General features: G+C 45.6%; 2 protein-coding genes across 2 annotated transcripts in view; one reads left to right on the top strand and one right to left on the bottom strand.

Moving 5' to 3' along the window:
- The window catches only part of TCP1 (t-complex 1), a 98,020-nt gene extending 86,074 nt beyond the window's left edge, over positions 1 to 11,946 (top strand). Inside the window, exon 12 of the mRNA XM_086927155.1 lies at positions 11,613 to 11,946. Within this exon, the coding sequence (XP_086783281.1) occupies positions 11,613 to 11,826 (214 nt within the window). The 3' untranslated portion in view covers positions 11,827 to 11,946. The remainder of the gene's footprint in view (positions 1 to 11,612) is intronic.
- Positions 11,937 to 22,671, bottom strand: part of ACAT2 (acetyl-CoA acetyltransferase 2) — a 212,302-nt gene continuing 201,567 nt past the window's right edge. The window contains exon 9 of the mRNA XM_086927156.1: positions 11,937 to 14,520. Coding sequence (XP_086783282.1) covers positions 14,350 to 14,520 — 171 coding nt within the window. The 3' untranslated portion in view covers positions 11,937 to 14,349. The remainder of the gene's footprint in view (positions 14,521 to 22,671) is intronic.

Genomic DNA, 22,671 nt, shown 5'->3' with positions numbered 1-22,671 from the left:
AAAGGTTGACCATGTTGCATTGTTTTTAGGTTCGGTGGGTGTTATGCAGTTGAGTGTGTTGTGGAGTCTTGCGTCAGCGCGGAGATCATTCTTTGTTGTCAGTTTTTTGGGTAAAGAAAGTGGCGAAGTCTTCTCAGGAGGGTGATTCGTGCAAGGTATTGAGAGGTTGGGGTTGTTCCTTGGCTTGTGTTCTGATTAACTCAAAGAGTTTTCTAGGGCGATTTTTTGCTTGGTCGAGCTGGAGGCTGAAGAAGTTTGCTTTTGAGCGCTTTATTTTCCTGAAGTAGGCGTTTCTCTTTTTCTTCAGGGTTTTCAGGTGTAGTGCAGAGGGAGCTGTCCTCCAGGTGCGCTCTGCCAACCTCATGGCTCGTCTATCTTCATTGAGACTCCCGTCGTACCATGGGTTGGAGATTTTAGCGGAGACTCTTTTTAGCTGCATGGGAGCAGCCTCATTAATTATTGAGGTCACGGCGCTAAGATAGTGGTCAGTCAGGGATTGGACATCTGTAGCGCCAGTAGGGGGGAGTAGGGATGACTGTTCGGGGGTAAGGATAGTGGGTTGAGTTTTTTTCAGGTCTCTTTTCCAGACTTTAGTTCTGTTGGGTTGAACCAAATTGAGTTTGACTTTTTCATTGATGTGAAATGTAACAATATGATGATCTGACCAGTCACAGGGTTGAATAGTCTCAAGTTGAGTAGCGCCCTCTTTGGCGATGATAAGGTCGAGGATAGAGCCTTTCTCGTGGGTCGGGCTGTTACATAATTGTGTGAGGTCCAGTGCGCTGGGGAAGCTTTTAAGACTATTTACCACCGCATCGTTAAGATCATTCCAATGGAGGTTGAAGTCACCCAGGTATATTTGGGTGAGCTGTCGTCCTGCGTTGGTTGAAATCAGGTCCATCATTTGTTGGGCGAAGATGAGGTGGTCTCTGGGAGGGTGGTAAATGCCATGAAGAGAGCATATTGGTTTGCCATCACTGATATCGAGGCAGATGTATTCGTAGGAAGTTGGGGAGGGTAGGGGCGGCACGGAAACTGTCAGAACAGAAAGGCTGTTCCTGTATATGCATGTGATTCCGCCACCTATCTTGCCAGACCTGTCAAGCCTAACAATGTGGTAGTTAGGGGGAGCCAGAATGTCCATTATAGGTGTAGAGGATTCGGTTAACCAGGTTTCAGTCAGGATGATAAGGTCAAGGTCCAATCTTAGGATGAGATCAGCGATGGCGGAGGAGTGTTTAGAAGCCGATCTGCAGTTTAGGAGAGTGCATTTGAGACGGGGTGTGTCTGGAGAGGATGAGGGTACTAGAGAGAGGGGGACTTTTCTAAGGTTATTTGGGACGGATATTCTGTTGTTGAGAGTGGAGGATCTACGGGGATTTGAGTGTATTGTGGGGATGGGGAAGTGCGAGGCAGTTGTGAGGTTTAGGGGAGCTTGGTCGGAGGAGGGAGAGGGTGTCGAGGTCCGAGAGAGGGTTGCATGTACGAAGGGAGCGGTTGTTGCGATTGTGGGCGGGGATTGCGGTCCAGTGAGTGCGGCGGTTGTGCTTGTTGCGATTGTGGGCATGGATCGCGGTCCGGTGTGAGGGGCGTGGCTTAGGAGCGTCGACGGGAGGGTAGCAGGTTGAGAGGGGGGGTGGTGGTGAGTGAGGCGAATCTAGTGGGTGTGGTGAGCAACTCTTTGATGGTGTGCATGTCTTCCTTGATGGTGTGAATTTCTTCTTTGAGTTGTAGGAGGAAGGACATAATCTTGTCTAGCGTGGGAGGAGTATTAGTGCTGGGGGTGGAAGTCATGGTTGGGTGGATGACCTGGGTCTTAGCGTGCGGGTGGGGGGGAGGGTTAGTGTTCATGCAGGGCTCTGTGTTGTCGTCGTGCGGGTTGGTGTTGGGGAGAGAGGGTAAGGGGGCGATGGGAGTGGATGAAGTATGGAGGAGGTTGGAGGTGGGTATTCATGGCAGGTGGAGAGAGCGGGGTGGGAGTGGAGTGTATGATGGTGGTGAAAGGGGAGCCTGAAGGGAAGTGAGGGCTGAGAGTCGGGGAGTTAAGGTTGGAGATGGTCCTGTCGTGGGGCGGGGGAGTTAAGATAGTAGATGTGTTGTGCTCTGCATGATTAGTTAGCGTGTGGAAGTGGGGACTGAGAGAGGGGGGGGCAGGGTGTGGGATTTGTCGCTATGTGTGTCGATCTGGTGCTGAACTAGGTTAGAGGGGTTGTGGGCGGGGTCTATGGTGTCAGGGGGGAGAGGATGGGTGGGAGTATTATGAGAGGGGGTCACCGGGGTGGAAGTGTGTGGTCGGCTGGTGTGTGATGGGAGGTTATTTATGTCTGTGATTGCGGGGTGTGGGGTGGTTGCAGCAGGAGGGTGAGTGACTGGTGTGTTGGGGGACGAGGTGAGGTGCAGGTCGTTCTGGTGCTGAGCTAAGTAAGAAGAGTTGTCGGTGGAGGCTGTGAGGTCTGGGGTGATAATACTGGAGGGGATGTGAGTGGAGGTCCGATGGTTGGAGAGGTTCTCTTTGAAAGTGGGGAACAGGTTGTCTAGTAGTTCCAGGTTCCTGTCTGTGGATTGAATTAGGACAATCCCGTTATTGTAGATAGTAATAGTGGTTCTGCCTAGGAAGAGTTGGGAAGGTGTGATGGAGAGAGTTAAACAGTGAGCGGATTTCCTGGTGGTGGAGACAGTGAGTAGGGTGAGGAACGTTTCTCTCCATTGAGCTCTGCGAGAGGTGTGGAAGATGATATCGATGTTAAGGGATCCATTGACTGGTGAGAAGTAGGTGTCGACAAAGGGTATTTCAGGGTGAGACCTCAGGAAGTTGTGTTTAAAGCGTTTAGCGGCTTTTTTGGTGAGTGCGGATGGGTAGTTGATTTTATGTGTGCTTGCCGATGGGCTCCATGCTGGGATGGCTGGGATGGTATATGTGTAGGTGAGTGTGGCGGTAAAGGTGGGTGTGGGAGGGTGGATGATAGTGTGACACGTGCGCAAAGAACAATGCAGACAGTAGGTTACATGGTACACAAGTGACCTTAGTGAGTAACAGAAAAAAAAAAAATAGCCAACATATAGGGGTAGCAATCTGAGTAAAGCACTATGCCGACAGTAAATTACGTGGTACACGAATGCCACTAGTGAGTAACAAGATAGTCAAAATAATCAAGATAAATAGGTAGCAATCTGTGCCAACCAAAAATAGTGTGAATGGGTGTAGCTTACACAGTGTACACAATGAATGAAGAAATAGGAGGTAGCAGACGGTACAGCTTACACAATGTAACGAAATATACAAAACTATAAAAATATAAATGGTGTCAAACGGTGCATATCGAGCAATATTAATACTAGTTATTCACCAGAACAATTTGAGTAGCGCTCGGTACATTGACCGTGCAGAACAGTGAGAAATGTGCAAGTTTACAAAAACGAAAATGTACACAATACAGATGGAGGTATAATGTTGCACTAAATGCAGGCACTTAGTCACACGAGTGTTTAAATACACAGACTGATTGTAAGTAGCAAAGTACAAGATACAAGTAGAGGTAGAAGACTGCAAAAATAGGCAGGCACTTATGAGATTAGCAGTCCGTGAATTACATGAGAGAAAAGTGATAAGTGGGTGCAGGTTGCAGAATTGTGTAGAGTAGTGCAGAGTACAATTGGAGGAATAGTTCTGATAAAATATAGGTCTATAGATAAAATATAAAAATATAGAAATAAACATCCGAATACACCTGCAAACAGTTGGTTACAAGACACAGATAGGTGTGTGTCAGAGTACAGTAGTTGAGCTTAGTCTAAAGTGGTGAGGTCTTAGTGTCAGTTTATATATAGTGAATTAGTTAGTAGTCCAGTGAAACTGACTAGTCAAAGATGGCGGCCCGGGAGAAGTAGACTGGTCAAAATGGCCGCTACATAGAGGGGGAAGAAACATTAGTCCTCTGTTTATTGCTGTTCTTCTGTGAGCCGGGAGGGCAGTTTCACTTTCATGCTCGAGGGAGCCTTATCTTGAGGAGCCTCGTGGCCACAGGAGGTGATTTATTGCTTTAGTTTTTAAATCTTGGGGGCCATTGATGGCCATTCCCTCCTGCAGAGCCCAGGTTGTATAGGGCAAATAATATTAACTAGTGTTTATTAAACTGAAGTTTTTGTAGTGCATGTGCTTATTCTAAAGTTCAAATAAAGTCTCCAAGAAAAAAATAGCACAAAACATTACATTGGTGCTTTATTTTTCTCAAGCTATGTTTAGGATAGATTAGCAAAAACACTCAAACACCGGTTTGGGAGTGCATGTTTTTCTCCACAGACATGTGTGGATGGATTCTTGCTTCTGCCATCCTTAGGTTGTGCTCCACTTCCAGTCTTGAGCAGTGCCTGGAAACGGGAGTGCTCACATTTTGCAATATATTTTTTGTAGTTTTATATAGGGGGAACTTGACCTAAGGGTATTGGAGCGCTTTACAGGAGCATCTTTTACATTACACAAGCACACATTCATTTTTCGTAAGCACAGGGAGATTAAGTGATTTGCCCAGAATCACAGGATGTTGAGTAGACATCCAGAATTGAACCTGGTTTCCCAGCTCTACAGTCATTAGCTCCGGCTGTTGTGCCACACCCTTGCCCCTAAACAAGATATCAGAAAAAGTAGTTCCACAAAACTTGCTTTCTGACAATTTAAAAATCCATGATTATGTAGAGTATGGCCATGTGCTGCCATGTCGGTAGGAGGCCAGCCACAGTTTTCCAAGAAGGCCTAGGCGACATATACATCATACACATGTGATGGAAGTGATTCAAGAGGATATATATATCTTTATTCTCTAATAGCATCAAGAGTCCATTTGTTAGCATAGTTGGCTTATAAAGATCGCCTTCCAAAGCTTCAAAAATAGCTGCACAAGAAAACATTTAAATTTGGTCTACGAAATAAGCGAGGACAGATGGTAGGTACACTTCACAATATTATATTTGACTTGTGGTCTCCGCTCTAGGGATTAGAACATGTTAAACAAGCACCAGCGACTTTAATAAAAGTCAAATTCATTTTTCGTAAGTCACTGGTAAATTAAGTGCTTTTACCCAGGATCACACTATGTTGAGCCGGACCCAGGACTCGAACCTGGGTCCCCAGAACCAAAGACAGCACCTATGGCATTAATGCCAAATCCACTCCTCCTTGAAATATCCAACGTTCCCACTAGTATTGGAACGAAGGGGAAAGGAGTGAGGTTTTAAAAAAATAATACAAGCTCTTCACTCTTACCTGGCAGATAATGGAATCTTCAGGAAGGATGTAACCATTGTAAACTCCTTGCAGTGAAAAGTACTTCCGACGTGAGAATCAACATAGGGAGCAACTAGACAGAACCTCGGGTGGAGATTAAGATTCCCAGCCAGGGCTGGCCCTAACACTGATCACACACGTGAGTGGGACAGGTGAGTGAAGTGTTGCATGAGTTGGGTGAGTAGTGTGCTCGTGTGACTGCAGGGTGAGTTACAGGGTGAACTTGTGTGACTACAGGGTATACAGCGCAAGAGTATTGTGAGTGCAGAGTAATCACTGTGAGTGCCGAGTGCTCATGTGATCGCAGGGTAAGTGGAGGGAGAACGGTTTAAGTTCTGTGTGGTCACTGTGAGTACAGTGTGAGAGGGTGGGTTGAGTGCATAGTGATCAGTGTGTGTGAAAGTGAAGGACGAGAATGAGGAGTGATTTGTCTGAATGCAGGGTGCATTCCCAGACACAGTTGAAGTTACTCAGCAAGTTATTGAGGCGTGGCATAACTATTGCTTTTATGGCATCATTAAAGGTCCAGGGATCGAGGGTGAAAGAAATAAATATTGTGCTCATCCTGCAAAAAAACTTAGTCTTGCGATTAGGGTTGCCAGCTAGTTTTGATGTCCCAGAAGGTACAAAAGTAAGCAGTCCCCTAAAGCCTATTTTCAGCGCACTGATCTGTGCACATTTGGAATAGCAAAAATAGATAGAAAGCATTTTTAATTGTGTTCTAAGGCTGCCTTAATGATCTATGGCTTGCAATTTAAGGGAACAAAGATTGAAACGTCACATTACAAAGGAATACATACTATTTTATTTATAACCCTATTTAGTGTCAAGACGAGGCCTTTGCAGGCTCTTTAACCCCTTCCATGCTCATGACAAGGTCAACTCGTCATGGGTGTTACCTGCGCTGTGCTTATGACGAGTTGACCTAGTCTTGAAACTATAGTATTCAAGCATCTTCAGCACAGGAGGGGAAAACCCCCTAGTTAAACAGCACATGGCTGGCATTTTAATTTTGGTAACCTTACTTTATATTCATTTTCATGAAATGCATTCTCACATTAAGGCAGTAAAATGTAGGAATAGGCCGAGTGGAGGCACAGGGGGTACTGGAACCAGAAAACAAACAGCCTCTTTAATCAGTTTACAAAGGTATGTAAATATGCACATGGGGGCAGATTTACACAACCTCAACATCTCCTACGCTGATGACACTCAACTAATCCTCTCCCTCACCAAAGACCCAAACACCGCCAAAACCAACCTACATAAAGGAATGAAAGAAGTAGCCGAATGGATGAAGCTCAGCCGTCTCAAACTAAACTCAGACAAAACAGAAGTCCTCATCTTAGGTAATTCTCCCTCCGCCTGGGACGACTCTTGGTGGCCAGAAGCCCTTGGAAAAGCACCCATCCCGACAGACCACACACGGAACCTGGGCGTCATCCTGGATTCCTCACTTTCGATGAACAGACAAGTCAACGGCGTCTCTTCATCCTGCTTCAACATACTTCGCATGCTCAAAAAAACATTTTGTTGGATCCCCACCGAAACTAGGAAAACTGTCACCCACGCTCTGGTCACGAGCCGACTGGACTATGGAAACACCCTCTACGCCGGTACTACCGCTAAACTCCAGAAAAAACTCCAACGAATCCAAAACGCCTCAGCCAGGCTCATATTAGACATCCCGCGTAAAGAACATATCTCTGGTCACCTGAAAAACCTCCACTGGCTTCCCGTCAATAAGAGGATCACTTTCCGGCTCCTAACCCACGCACACAAAGCACTATACGAAATCGGACCAAAATGCCTCAACACACGACTGTCCTTCTACACCCCATCCCGCCAGCTACGATCATCCAACCAAGCCCTTGCCACTGTACCTCGCATCAACAAAACCACCATGGGAGGTAGATCCTTCTCCTACCTGGCAGCTAAAACCTGGAACTCACTTCCCACTTACCTTCGCCTTACCCAGAACCATCTAGCATTCAGAAAGCAACTTAAAACGTGGATATTTGACAAGTAATTCCCCACCCCTCCTCAAGCGCCTTGAGACCCTCTGGGTATGTAGCGCGCTATATAAATTCGCTGACTTGACTTATGCCCCCCCCCCGCCCCGCCCAAGTTGTGTGAAACAGCTTCCCGGGCGCGCGCACACAGTTTTGGAGCTGCCAGCCGCACCAGAGTACTTCACAGGTCTTTAAAAGACCATTTACGTGTTAATGAGGCTTTGTTGTTTTCCACCCTTAGAGCCCCTGCATCTACATGAGTTTCTGGCTCGGGTACATCTGGGACATTATAATCATCCCAAGAGTCATGAGGTGGGATACTGTGGGTCATTGTCAGTTTCATTATGTGGTGGGTCTATGTCCTCATCCCCACCCCCTATATCCTCATCCTAGTGTGGTGCAGGTGAAAGAAGAGGCACTGGAGAATGTGCTGTAGAGATTATTATGCTTAGAAACTGGAAAGAAAGAAAGGCCTCATAGGTGAGGTGGCTGAGTCTTTTTTTCTTTGAAGGGTATCTCTGGTGCTTCTGAGGTGTCCAATTTCCTATTTTTAGGTGGTAGAGGTGACCTGGCCGGTAATGGGGTCAATATGGAGATTTTTGGGCTTAGGACCCGTTTGATCTGGATGAAACGGTTCTTTTGATCCACTGTCTTTTTTTTGGCGCTGAGGACTTGGACTCAGAGTGGTGCTTTGGACTGTCTTTAGCTTTAGGAGGGGTTTTTGTCTCCTTCTGCTTAGGTGGAGTTTTCAACTCAGAAGGTTTAGACTGCTTTTTCAGATCCAGAGCCTTGGATGGACTCTGTTTCAGTGCCGAAGAGTCCGGGTGGACAGTACCGTGGGTTTGTGTTTCAGTGCAGAAGATGATCTTTCGGTACCGTGGTGTGGCTGGCTCGATCCAGAGTTGCCTGAAGGCTTTGTGGACTTCGGAGCCGGGCCCAGAGGCGGGGCTTCTGAAGTATTGTCACGTGTTAACCCGAAGGTGTTACTGCAGCCTTTTTTTGGGGGCAGGGGCGTTTGTCAGTATTCGCTCTCGGTTGACCGGGAGTAATAGTCAGGTCTTCTGAGTCTGATTCATCGGTTTCCGAGACGCTGGCTTGTTCAATTCCTGTCTCTGGATAGTTTGGGTCTGCCTCGTAGATGTTGTCTGGCGCCAAACTGGTTGATCTAGACATTTTGTGACGTATAGCCCGGCGATAAAGTGTAGTTTTCTTGGACCTGAAAGAATCCCAGGCCTGGCGGTGTCTACTCTTGTGTTCTGGAGAGAGACCAAGGTTGCAGACCTCGTGGAGATCTGTGTGTGGGGATGTTTTACCCCCACTGATGCATTTTATTGAATGGAGTCCTTTCCATATGCTGGTTGATGGTGTCAATCGGCCCAACGGCCCACATCGATGGCCGTACGCCAAGATTTCGTTGTGATATATGCGCCGAGGGAGATCGTGATCCAAAGAATGCCGTCGAACAGTGAGAGCTTTGCATGTCAAAGGGGAATCTAAAACGACACCGACCCGGAGCGCAGCAAATCACATCCGATTGCGGATAAAAATAATCTGGAGATTGAGTCGATGCTTATGCGCACCACTTACCAAAGGAGTCGCCGCTTATCTTGTGACTACGAAGACTTCTACAATAACAAAGTGCAAACATCTGAGCCCAACACCAGATGGCGATCTATACAAAAGTATGCGATCTACAGCTCCTATGCCTCGAACAGAATGTTCAGCATTGTAGGATCTTCGTTGATAATTACAAACGTTGAATAATTTCTTGCTTGTTGCCCGGGGAATTGGTCAACGTTGATGACTTCAATGTAAATACCTATGATGCAGAACTAGGATGGCAGGTATGTAACCTTTCCTTTCTTTCCATGTTGTACCACCACATGCTTGTAAAGGTGATTATCATATCACTGAATTTATCCTATTTAAAGTCTTAGTAAAACTAACTTGTTTCTGCTATCGTAGCAGCATCACACTGGCACAGCCTAGACCAGGTTTCTAGATTTCTGTTCCTCTGTAATTTGATTTACACTGTCCAAATTATGCTAGTTACAATTTCCACTTGGGACAATTTAGTGTTACAATTTAAATTGTTTATCACAATAGACATTAAAATACTTTATATGGGTACTTATTGAGCAAGTCACTAAATCTAGTGCAAAGACTATGCATTCTGTTTAGTAATATTGATGAAATGTGAGTTGTAAATTACTCCAGGGTTAAACGGCTAAATTCATTTTCAACAGTTAAGATGACGTAGCGCAAACCTCACCTTACCTCAAAATGGCTTTGTACAGCACAATATATTAACACCTTTAACATTTATGGTGCAGTTATATAACTGCTTAACCGTGGCGGCAATTCCGCCGTAGCAGTTTAGCTCAATGGGCAGGGCCATGTTGGCCAACAGACGTGCGCAGCACTAGAGGTTGTGCGCGCAGCAGCCATTGGCCCTCAAGCAGCAAAGGGGCTAAGGATAAGTAAATAAAATTGAGGCACTCAACCAAATCTTTGATTCTGATAAATTCTAGTTCTTAAAATCTGACCAGTTCAGGACGTTACATTTTCATGTTTCCTTATTAAACTCTTACATCGGACACTAACAAGTTATGTGCCTTTTTAATAAACGCTAATCGTGGCCATAACTTCTTGGGATTTGGATTGTATACTTCTCTTGTGAGGTTTGAATGTTTAGAGTTTTGAAATAAATTATTCCACATGTATTCTTGAATCCCAATCATTATTTTCTACTTGTAGTCTAAATTACTGAAATAGTTGCTGCTTTTTATGCCTTTATTATTAGTCTGTATTGCAGCTTTAATTATTCATTAAAAACGATTGTCTTCATTAGTGCTTTTTTTCCCCCTTTCTCATGCTCTAATCCCCACGTTCCTCAAGTTACGTTTGCATCCAGACCTGAACTGAAGCGGCAATTTAAGGCTTTTCCTATATAAATCTTCAGATACATTTGTTTCCTTCTCCACCAGTCACAAGCCCATCCCTAGTTAAGTGTTGGAATAATGTACTGGGTGAATCTTCAGAAAGCAGAAATAAAATACAGTATGTAAGGAATTCTTGCCCACGTTTATTTCCTTCACAGTCCAGTGACTAGTGTTTGGTAAAATGTGAATAGACTTCAAAGTTTTGTCTTGCAGTTTTAGAAATCAAAATGTTCGCTGTGTGGAAGCTTACCTCTTTGCAAAAGATTTCTTTGGTTTTCCATAAGAGGCATGTCACTTTTTTCTAATATAAAGCTCTGCAGGAATCTTTACCTTTACTTAAAAAAATTCCTTTGGAGGCAGGACCATAATTCACAAACAGTCGTTTGGATAGCCTTTAGTTCTTACTGAGTTAAAATTTAGAAACTCCATCCCACCTAGGGCCTGCTTCCCACCGCCGGCCCTTAGTGTGGGGAGGTTTAATACCATTCCTGGCCAGTGAAAGTGTAATGTAGTTTTGTCAGTTTCAGTGCATTCTCCCAGTCAGTCAAGGCAAGGGAGAACTCGCTTCACCAGTGGGTTCTAGAATATACAGAAATAAAAAATAGTTTCTCTTTCCGTACAGGTTTTATATCTGATTAAACAAACAGTGTAGTTGAAACCACGAGTGATCTATTCCGATATTGCATTATGTGCAAGCTACATTCCCTTGTAAATCACTCGCATTTTATTGCCAGGTACTACTTAAATCAACTTTTCTTTCCTTAAGATAGCGTTCCGGGATTATTGACTGTATTGAGAAATGCAGTAAAATATTGAGCAAATGTGTAGTAATGAAAATATCTCCATGTTTCATTATGTTTAGCCTGCAGTAAGATAGTGGTACAGGGTTTACTGCAGTGCCATGAATGTGTCAGAAAAAGATTGAATGGGTGCACAAGGTGCACCTTCTAAAACAACTGAATTCAGATTTATTTTTTTGATGAAAAAAGTTCAGTGATGGAGGTGCGTAAACACCCGACCAGTGAACTGGTTTTACATAGTGAGTCTTGTTAGAACTCTCAATTTACTGACTGGAAGGCTGTATTGGCTGTCATTCATGCATGTGAGCTACAGATCCTAATAGTTATCGGCAAGGTTTAAAATCTGTGAAAAAGTGTCAAGAATATGAAATTACAGCAGCTCAATAGTGGAGTGGTATCCCATGTTCAGCCCATTTTTTATTAAACTGCCAACGTGCATCCTCTGACCGTAAACTAAATTGCTACAACAGTGACCAACAGGGTTTGCTGGGAAGATGAGGGGTAGGGGGAGATTGTTCTCATCTCAAAATGAATGCAACATAAAATATTGACACTTTATTTCATTCTTCATCTGCAGGATTGGTCTCGATTTGGTTAATGGAAAAGCGAGGGATAATAAACAAGCCGGTGTTTTTGAGCCTACAATGGTAAAAACCAAGAGTTTGAAGTTCGCAACAGAGGCAGCAATTACTATTCTACGAATTGATGACCTAATTAAATTATTCCCAGAAAGTAATGACCAAGGAAAATCTTACCAAGAAGCAGTTCAGTCAGGTTCACTTGAAAACTGAATTCATCCAGTGTATTTTGTACTATTAATTTATACTAAAGCGTTAGTCTCAATGTCTTGCACTTAATCTGCAACTACTGTACACACTGCAAGCTCAAAAATAAATAAATATTTAAAATTGTGTTTGTTTTTATTATGTCATTGTTATAAGTTCAGTGAGTTAACTTCAGAATTGTAGAGAAACCCAAGTATTAGTCAGCTGCGATCTACTAAGACTTGAACGATCAGACTTTTTATGTAGCTTTATCACTTACGAGACTAAAAATATACTTTGCAAAATAAGTTTATTGCAGCACAATCAAGGAACGTTCTTGTGCTGGAATGTATAGGAAATTAAATACCTCAGTCCCCCCATAAAGAACTATCAAGAAACCAAAAGGAGGTATCTCACTATTTCTTTATCAAGGCAAGTGAATCACCTCGACCAGGAATCCAAAAGGGCGATGGACCTCCCATTATTCAACATAAGAGAAACAACTCATGTTTAAAAAAAATTTTTAGTGGACTCACAAATTCCATAAATTTTAGACCAATATCTATACTACATTTTGTTTAAGTCTCAGTAAAACCTGTAAATCAACAAATGCATTTTATAGACTAGAAAGAGCTCCTACACAACTCAATCAGGCTTCAAACCGCATTATAGCATGAATCCATCCTTTTATTACCCTTAGAGGCTTCTAGGTTCTCTGCGGATGAAAGCAAAACTGCTGCCTTAGTAATGCTAGACTTAAGTGCGGCTTTAGACACCATGGCCTCCTACTTGTGCGGCTATGGAAGCAGGGTGTTGGGGGACGAGCCCTTGAAAGGTATCCTGATTTTCTGCTTAGCTGTGACTTTCAGGGGATCCAGAAGTCTTGCGCCTCTGAAGTCCGCTCCTGGCAGCAGGGAGTGCCGCAGGTCTTGGCACTAAGCCTGACTCTGTTTAACTTGTATCTGTGTCCTATGCTGACGATACTCAGCTGATTATCACAATGGTGCAAGACTATTGCAATGCTGTGGCTGAATAGATGGATTTCAGCTGCCTGAGATTAAATGCTGGCAAAACAGAAGTCCTAATTGGGGGGGGGGGGGGAGAAACAACCCTCCCTATGGTTGTCTACATAGTGACCTAGTAAATTGGGCCCCACAGATGTCCCTAAACCGAAAAACCTTGGCTTCATGTTTGATTCCACCCTATCTTTGACAGACAGATATCTGCCACTGTTTGCACCTGTTTTGGGAATACTAAAGAGGCTTCAAAAAATCCTGGGGCTCCTGCCAGACTCCCCTAAGAAGATGGTAGTTCAGGTGCTGACTGTTTACCTTTTAGACTACTGCAATGTACTCTAATTAGGGGTTGTCAAAGGTAGATTGGGAATGCTAAAGTGAGTACAAAACACTCCTGCCCGAATGCTACTAAATGTTCCAGGCCCCCCACCCCTAATAAAAGCACAGGACTTGCTCAACTTCCCTGGCTCCCTATCAAACCTAGAGTATTCTTTAAAGCACTTTGCTTTTCCCATAAAATTCTGTATCTGAGGCTCACGCTTCCTTTTCCTCTGATCAAATTACCTTCCGAACAGGCCTTTCCAGTCCTCTAGGACTGCGATCCCCAGTCCACAGAATGCATCAAGAAAGCAGCTCTTTCAATTTCCTTGCTGCCAGACTCTGGAATTCTATGTCCTTGGATCTGAGAGTGGAGCCATGGGAAGTTCTGTTCTGCAAAAAAACGGAACACCTGGCTATTCTAGCAAAAGTGAATACCTGGGGCACAGCACCTCGTGACAATTTGCACGCTTTTTCAAATGGGGACTCTAAGAGAAATAAAAAATGTAGGTATCATTAGACCAGTTAGATGCCCCGCCGGGATGCTCCTATGACTAATGTGTGACATTAGGACTTTCCTTCTGATGATGTCCTATGGGGCCAGTAGGTCCCCACCAAAAAAAATACCAGAAGAGTCCTAAATTAGGCGGCTGGCACAAGGCGATATTAGTATATACTTGTTTGGTTGCGTAACCTTAGTGTGTGATACTGTCCAGAATTTACTTATAACCTAGTTCTCATAATTGAGGGACTTGATCGGTCCTGAAGACAGCTGGATGATCTGCGGGCATTACCAGCTGAAACATGTTGACCACTGGGCAGGGTGCTCCTTCCCACACATCATGTCTCTTGTTTTTAACCATGTCCGGGTGCTGCCTACTACTATTTTTATTTTTTTTTAAAAATCTTTTTCAAACCTGGTTATTTTTTTATTCCCTTTCTATCTCTTCTTTTTTCTTTTGAAAAATAGGAGGTCCACTCCTGTGTAATTTCCTGGTCAAGGTGAACAATTTGCTTGCCTTGATAAATAGTGACATAACTTTTTTTTCCCCCCCGCTACTTTAGTAGGGAGTCTACTCCCAGTAGTCCAGCTTATTCAACTCTCCATAATAGTGTCTACATCCACCGCAACTGAAATTACTGCAATAGGAACAAAAATCAAATGACAAACTTTGCATTTGCAGGGCTGTAAAACTAGTAAGGCAGCTAAAGATTTTCATGTTCGTTCAATGCACATTGCAATTCCCATTCCACCACCGATACATAGAGCAGCTACACCACGCTTTCCACCAGTTCGCTGTAGTGCATAGAGAAGAGTCACAAGAATGCGACAACCAGACATTCCGAGGGGGTGGCCAAGAGCTATGGCTCCACCTTGACTGTTAACCTAGAAAAAAGCACAGATTAAAAATATCAACTTGGTTTAACCATTTTTTTCTTTTTGTACTTACAAAAGCAAAACATTTGATAACTTTGAGAGTTTGTGTGATTTTTGCGTTTTTGTGGTACGTCTTGTGGAGATGTACTTAAACTGTTTTTCCTTTGGCAAAACCATCAAAATTTCACATTCATAATAGGGCATGAATATAAAAATGTACTTACTTGATATTCTCCCATCAAATATTTTTAGGTGCTTTCATACTGGACTTTCCTGTCACTTGTTTGAAAATATCTGTGTTTAATTTATCGAGTTTTATATAGCACAATCTTGACTTGCAAGGATCAGAACGATTTACAGAGTTGGCAAACATCAGTTACACAAGTTGTATGTGGAGTAACTACAAATACATAGTAATGGTATATAGAAAAAGTATACGATGGGCAGTAGGTTATTTGGACGGTTAAGTTCCGAGGTAGTACGGTAGGGTGTTGCGAAGTCCAGCAGTTAGATGAGTTGCATATGGCATAAATACATGAAACAAATACATAGCAACAGTATATTCAACAAGTATACAATAGACTGGATATGTTGGCGGTATAGTTCTGAGGTAAATGCAGGAGGGTGTTGGAGGTGGGGGAAATAGAGGCGCATTTCTTTTCCTGAGACAGTAGGTAGATGCTCGGGTTTATTTGGATAATGCAGGGTGGGAGTATCCTGCTAAGAGATGGTGTGTGTGTGTGGGGGGGGGGTGGTAGATATTTGAGAAGTTAGTTTCTTCTTGGAAGTGATGGACTGATTGCGTCACAAATCCTGAGGCAGTGGGTTCCAGATTCTGGGAATCATTCCTGGAGAAGGAGCGGGTGCACGTTTATTCCTTATTAAATTTGGGCAGAATCAAGAGTAGGCTGACCTTAGTCTTTTTTGGCCAGCTTTTGATTGTTTGCGAGTGTAGAGCTTTATGCAGGCAGTTCTGAGTATACATCTTGCCTGGACTGGCGGGCGGTTGAGTTTCGAGAGTGGGAGTGATGTGGTCAAAGCGACTCTCCCTTGACAGTAGTCTGGCCGATGCGTGGAGTGTAGCATTCAATGGGGCTATAGGTGTTTTTTGGGGGGCCAGTGATGGTATACTGTAATCGAGGACAAAGGATTGTACCACAGTCTTTAATGGGGATGAAGTGTTTTTTGGTTTTTTTTGTAAAGGGGTTTTAGAGTGTAGAAGGACCTTTGGCTGCTGAATTTATGTGCGCTTTCATATTCAGTTTTGTGTCCAGTGTGATCTTCAGAGATTTGACAGTTGGATAGTTTGCTGTTTAATGCAGTGAGGTTGTGAGACCGATATCTATAGGAAACGACTTTTCTTTCGATTGGATGAGGAGTTCAGTTTTGTTGGGGTTGAGCTTAAGATGGTTGCTGGTTAACCTGGATTGAACCGTGGCGACTGCTGTTTAGGTGCTGGATGCCTTTCACAAATCAGCTTTTAATGTAGAGTTGGGTATCCTCTGCAAAGAGATGATAGGCAATTCTGTCTTCAGAATCCTAGCAAGGGGTTCCATGTAGAGGTTCAGTAAATCAGGAGACTGGATTGATCCTTGAGGAACTCCTTGTGAGACTGATGCTGCTTTTAGCTGTGATTGTTGGTTCAGGAAAGAGGCGAACCACTGAAGGACAGTTCCATTTATGCTTGCACGCTGTGAAAGGTTGTTTAGGAGGATGTCATGGATGACTGTATCAAAGGCAGCCGAGCGGTCCAGGAGGAAGGCCTGAACATTATCCAGAGATCTTTTCTGATAGAAACATCTGCCAGTGGATTCCTCACCCTGTGAATATCCCCCTTGCATCAGCAACATTCGGAAATTCTTTCGTAGCTTCGCGCTGACGCGGGCGACGTCATATAGGCACGGCATCGCGCGCGACTCCGCTGATGTCACCGACATCATATTAGTCCCACGCCGGCGTGATATCAGTTCTCTTTTTTCCGCGTCGTCGACGCTAACTGTTTTCTAGGGATGATCCGTAGCAATTGCTGTAACTTTGTTACTTTGAAATAATTGTGCTTCATTGTCTTCTCTCTCGACATGTCTTTGAAGAAGACCGGGTTTAAAGCTTGTGGCGAATGTGGCTAAACTATGTCCATTACGGATCCAAATGAATTCTGCGTATGGTGTCTAAGCTCCGACCATGACGTCTAAGACTGCCAGTCTTGTAAAATGATGACACCTAAGGTCCTCCGGGAGTGAGAAACCAAGCTTCTCGTGGCTAAACTTAAAGGCAGAAAAGAAGAAAAGTTTGAGGTTGCGAACTCTGCGTTCGAGGTCAAGGACTCGTTCAAGGTCGTGCTCCAACTCCTCCTCGGCCCATGCTTCACGATCTTCAAAGAAGAAACCTAAAAAGAGAACCCATGAGTCCCGACATCACTCGAGAAAGGACTCTGGTTCAGAGTCGCAGGTGAAGCTGGTTGAGAAGGTCGTGGTGTCTTCGGAAGAGCAGGACGCCGAGGGTGAAGTGTCGCATGCGAATTCGCCAGGTTCACCGAGGCAGGTAGCAAATAAATCTCCGGATCCGTCCCATCCTTCAGGTCGGGAGGATGAAGGTGAGAAAGAGGTGGTTGGTGAGGTAGAGGCTCCGTTGCCCGAGTGTCCGTCGACTCCGGTGCACCAGCCTGAAGAGGTCGACATCTTATCGACTTCACGCCCTCAAGAGCAGCCCTGGAGTTCGTACCCGGCCTTCCCGGCTCCAGGTCAGGATCCGACGCAGTTCCTGAATGCAATGTTTGGTATATTTTCCAGGGCTATGTACCCCACTGGGGCTCCTGCTGGTCCCACGGGTCCGATGGCGTTTGGTTTGGGTGTTCCCCAGACCTATGCTTCTGTGCCCTTTATGCCTGCTCCAGCACCGCATTGGCATTTTTCGACGCCGAATCCATAGACGTCGATACCATCAGCTCCGATGCCGAACCCTGATTGACCTCGTATGAAAAGGCCTTGTTCGACGTCTGTGCCGGCTCCATCGGAGTAGACAGTGGATCCGTCGGCCTCTTATTTGAAGCACAGGTCGAGGCGTGAAGCCCAGAGGCTTTTGGAGGAAGAAAGGTTTCGAGAAGAAAATTTGGAGGAGGGTGAGCTACAGGAGTCTGACGACCCATTTCATGACCTGACTGTGGCTAGTGGCCTTGAACTGTCCCCTGAGTGGGATTTAGCTTCAGTGCCGGATGCACCCTCTAAAGATGTGGCACCTTACCATGTCGTGATTAGGAAGGTGGCAAGTTTATTGAACATTACTCTGCCTACTGCTGAGTTTAAGTCGAACCTTCTTACAGAGGTCCTTCACTCACCATCTTCAGTGGTTGAACCAATATTGCCGTTTAATGATTCACTGGCAGAGCCAATTTTAGATGTTTGGAAGAAACCTTTGTCAGCTCCTGCAGTATCTAGGGCTGTTGCCAGGAGATAGAGTTGCTCCTGATGACCTGGAATTTTTGTCCACTCACCCTCTGCCTGAGTTTGGTGGTGCAGGATGCCTGTTCCAAGAGGTCAACGGGAGCTTTTCCACAGGTACCTGCAGAAAAGAATTCGAGAAAACAGGATCAGGCTGCTAAAAAGGTTTTCTCCTCTGCCAGCATGGAGTTTTAGTCCACAAATGCGACCTGCCTGATGGGGCGTTATATCCACGCCCTTATGGATACTGTGAAACAATTGGTGCCAAAGATACCGGAGGATGATAGAAAAGAATTCCAGGAGGTAATCTCAGATACTCGGGCTGCAGCAAGGCAGGTAATCCAGAGTGGTTTGGACACAGCGGATTCTGTGGCGAGGGTCATGGGCTCTTCGGTGACTGAGGAGAGCTGCATGACTAAAATCATCTGAGTTTTCTACAGATGTCCAGTCTGCATTAATGGATCTACCATTCGACGGATCTGGTCTGTTTGGCAAAAAGGCAGATGCTGCTTTAGAATGTTTTAAAGACAGCAGGGCGACTGCTAAGTCGTTGGGCCTTCAGACCAGGGGCACCTTTGGAAGACGCTTTAGAGGGTTTGGCAGATCTTCTTTTCGTTCCTACAAGTTGACTCAGCAACAGCAAAACACACTGTACAAGGCGTACAGAGGCAGACAGAGCACGCCCAAGATGTTGTCAAGTCGCCTCCTCCTCTTCCCAGCTCCCTGCCAACACAGCAAAGCAGCCCTAGATCTGCCATTCCAGATCATGCGGGCCCAGTGGGGGGGCCGGCTTACCCATTTCCTACGAGATTGAAAACCCAAAGATCCGATGTAATCAATTCCCAATCTCGTGGGGAATGGGTATGCTCTTCATTTTCGGGAGTTTCACCCAAATTACCCTCCTTGCTAGGGTTCTTGTTCGGAGGACCACCTGCTTCTCCTGCAGGAAGAAGTCCTGGAGCTGTTCAGAAAAGGTGCGATGGAGGTGGTTCCGGAGGAGGGAAGGGGTCAGGGATGCTACACTCGGTATTGTCTGATCCCAAGAAGGATGGCAGGTTTTGGCCAATCCTGGATCTCAGGATCTTGAACTTGTATCTGAAGCAGGAGAAGTTAAAGATGCACACCCTTGCTCAGGTTCTGCAGGCGCTGATGGAAGAAGACTGGATGGTGTCGATCGACTTACAGGATGCGTATTTTCATATTCCCATCTTTAAGTCGCACAGAAATGATCTCCATTTCACGGTTGGGTCGCAACACTACCAGTTTGCGGTCCTTCCGTTTGGCCTTACTACTGCGCCTTGAGTCTTTACCCAGGTGATGGCAGTGGTGGCAGCGCATCTCAGGAGGTCGGGGATACCTGTATTCCCGTATCTGGACGACTGGCTGATCAAAGCAGAGTCGCCGGAGAAGGTGCTCCATCACCTGCAGGAGACAACTCAGTTGTTGCACAGTTTGGGTTTTTCGATAAATATACCCAAATCTCACCTGGCGCCCTCCCAGCGAAACCTGTTCATAGGTGCGGTACTGGACACTACTGTATGTCGTGCATTCCCTCCTCCTCAAAGGATTCACGACATACAGGAAATGATTCCTTTGTTTTTCAATGGAGCAGTCGTTCCAGTCCTGAAGGCCCTTCGTCTGCTCTGTCTGGCTTCTTGCATTCTGCTAGTCAACCATGCACGCTGGCACATGAGGGCACTCCAGTGGTGCCTCCGCAGGCAGTGGTATCAACACAATGGAGATCTCAGGGAATCAGTGAAAATCTCCAGAGAAACTGCAGCGGATCTGACTTGGTGGAGTGTGGAAGGCAATCTGTCACAAGGAAAGCCTTTATCTACCTCCATCTGGCCACAGTGATAACTGATGCATCCACTCTAGGGTGGGGTGCTGATCTGGAGATAAAAGGCCTTGGGTCTCAAGAGGAAAGGTTGCTTCACATCAACCTTCTAGAGTTGCGGGCAATAAGTTTGGCACTCAAGGCCTTCCTCCCTTTCCTTCGCGGTCAGTCGGTTCAGGTTCTGACGGACAACAGGACCGTGATGTGGTATGTCAACAAGCAGGGAGGAGTGGGGTCGCAGTGTCTCTGTAGAGAGAGGCTCTGCGTCTCTGGTCCTGGGTTCAGGACCATCAGATTTGTCTGATGGCAAGTCATCTGGCCGGAGTTCTTAACGTTTGTGCAGACACTCTGTCGGCAGTTCTCTGCCGACGAGTGGAGACTCCATCCAGAGGTAGTTCGTCCGGTCTTTTGGACTTGGGGAACTCCTCTTGTGGATCTATTTGCCACTCGCGAGAATGCTCACTGACAGTCATTCTGCAACCTCCAGTTTCCGATGCAGGGAGCCTTGGGAGAAGAGTTTCAGTTGAGTTGGGACTCACGGCTCCTTTACGCGTTTCCCCCCCATACCCTTGATTCCTCTGGTTCTGAGGAAGATGCGTCAAGACCGGGCCCAAGTTATAATGATCGCCCTGGATTGGCCAAGAAGGGTGTGGTACACAGATCTTCTCCACCTCTCCTCGTGCTCGCCGCTCCGTCTCCCTCACAGGGCAGATCTTCTCTCCCAGATGGAGGGACAGGTTCTTGACCCCCACCTCCAGACCTTACACTTTCATGCCTGGAGATTGAACGGGTCAACCTGAGTTCCTTTTCTCTCCCACACGATGTGGTGGATGTCATTTTGTCAGCCAGGCGTGACTCCACTAAGTCCATTTATTCCTGTAGATGGACTAAGTTCGTTGCTTGGTGTGGGGAGAAGTCCATTGACCCTTTAAGGGCTCGTTTGTCCAATATTCTTCAATTTGCTCTCTCCTTGGCCCAGCAGGGTTTTGCGGTGGCAACTATTAAGGGTTATTTGTTGGCCTTATCGTCTTTCCTTTGTTTGCCGGACCAGCCCTCTTTGTTTGTCACCTATTGTTTTACGGTTCTTCAAGGGCCTTACCAATAAATTTCCACCAACTCCTTTTATTGTGCCTCAGTGGGACTTGAACCTTGTACTTACTTTCCTGATGGGTTCGCCTTTCGAGCCATTACACAAGTGTCCCTTGAGGCTTTTGTCTTTCAAGACTGTTTTTCTGATAGCAATTACCACGGCAAGGAGGGTAAGTGAGCTTCAAGCTCTTAGTTCAAAGCCCCCGTTTTTATCCATTTATGCTGATCGGATGGTTCTCGGGAACAGGGCTGCTATTCTGCCAAAGGTGGTAACTCCTTTCCACCTGGGGCAGTCCGTTACCCTCCCTACCTTTTTATCCTCCCCTCCCCCTCCCCCCCCCTTCCAAGGAGGAGGAGAGACTTCACGGCCTGGACCCTAAGTGGGCGGTGAGCTTTTATCTGGACAGGACGAGTGAGTTCAGGTCAGATGACCAGCTGTTTGTCGGATTTGCTGGCTGCAGGAAGGGGGAAGGCTGTGCACAAGCGCACGTTATCAAGATGGGATAATTTTATGCATCAAGATGTGCTTCTCTCTGGCGGGTAAGGAACCTCCAGAGGTTATAAGGGCTCATTCTACTAGAGCTAAGTCTGCAACATCTGCTTTGGCTAGAGGTGTGCCTGTAGAGGATATTTGCAGAGCCGCGACTTGGGCCTCCCTCCACAACTTCGCGAAGCATTACTGCTTGGATTCTGAAGTGAGGGGGACGGCTGCTTTGCGCGCTCTGTCCTCCAAGATTTCTTGGTATATACTGGAGTGGACACTCTCCTCTGGGAGTGGGGACTGATGTGGGAATCTATTCACATGGTGAGGAATCCACTGGCAGATGTATCTATCAGAAGAACAAGTTACTTACCGTCGGTAACGCTTTTTCTGGTAGATAAAGTATCTGACTGTGGATTCCTCACTGACCCACCCGCCTCTATATATATATATATATATATATATATATAATTTTCAATGGAAAGGTTTTATTTTAAATGTTTTCCTGTATTGGCTTCACACTAGGTGTGTTTTATCTTGACATTTGTATACTGAGTATACTGTATATATCTACTGTCATTGGTCCGTCCGCGTGCCTCGAAGGCACGGAAAAAAAGGCGGAACTGATGTCATCACGCCGGTGTGGGCCTAATATGGTGTCAGTGACTTTAGTGGAGTCGCGCGTGATGCTGTGCCTCTATGACGTCGCCGCGAAGCTACGAAAGAATTTCCGAATGTTGCGGACGCAAGGGGGATATTCACAAGGTGAGGAATCCACAGGCAGATACTGTATCTACCAGAAAAAGCGTTACCGAAGGTAAGTAACTTGTTCTGTAGGTCACATGTGATGTTCAGTTTTGCATTCAATATAGTGCAGTCTTTCCTGAACTTCGGATGGAAGGTGTTGTACAGGTTGTATTTTTCAATGTAGTTGTTGTGCAGGTACACCTTTTTCAATTGCTTTGGCAAGGAGAGGAAGGTTTGTTATAGATCTGTAATAGTTAAGGTCATTCTGGTGGGAATCTGTTTTTCTGATGAGGAGGATGAGGTGTCTGAGTTTTGAGAGAGGCAGGCATGGAGTTGCTCTATATAGAGGAGTTAATTATTTTGGTTCTTATGGGAGAGATGAAGTGACTGGGTGGGGGGGGGGTGGGGGGGTGGGGGGGTGGTGGGGGGGGGGTGGGGGGTGGGGGGGGGGGGGGGTGGGGGGGTGGGGGGGTGGGGGGGGGGAGAGCACAAGCACAAGAGAGTTCGACGTTAGATCTTTTTTCAGAGAAGAATGTTGTGAATTCCTTGTAGTGCTTGGTAGTCCTTAA

This window comes from Lissotriton vulgaris, chromosome 6, assembly GCF_964263255.1.
Source record: "Lissotriton vulgaris chromosome 6, aLisVul1.2, whole genome shotgun sequence".
Taxonomy (NCBI): domain Eukaryota; kingdom Metazoa; phylum Chordata; class Amphibia; order Caudata; family Salamandridae; genus Lissotriton; species Lissotriton vulgaris.
The sequence above is the reverse complement of the archived record's forward strand: the minus strand, read 5'-3'. Positions and strand labels throughout refer to the sequence as shown.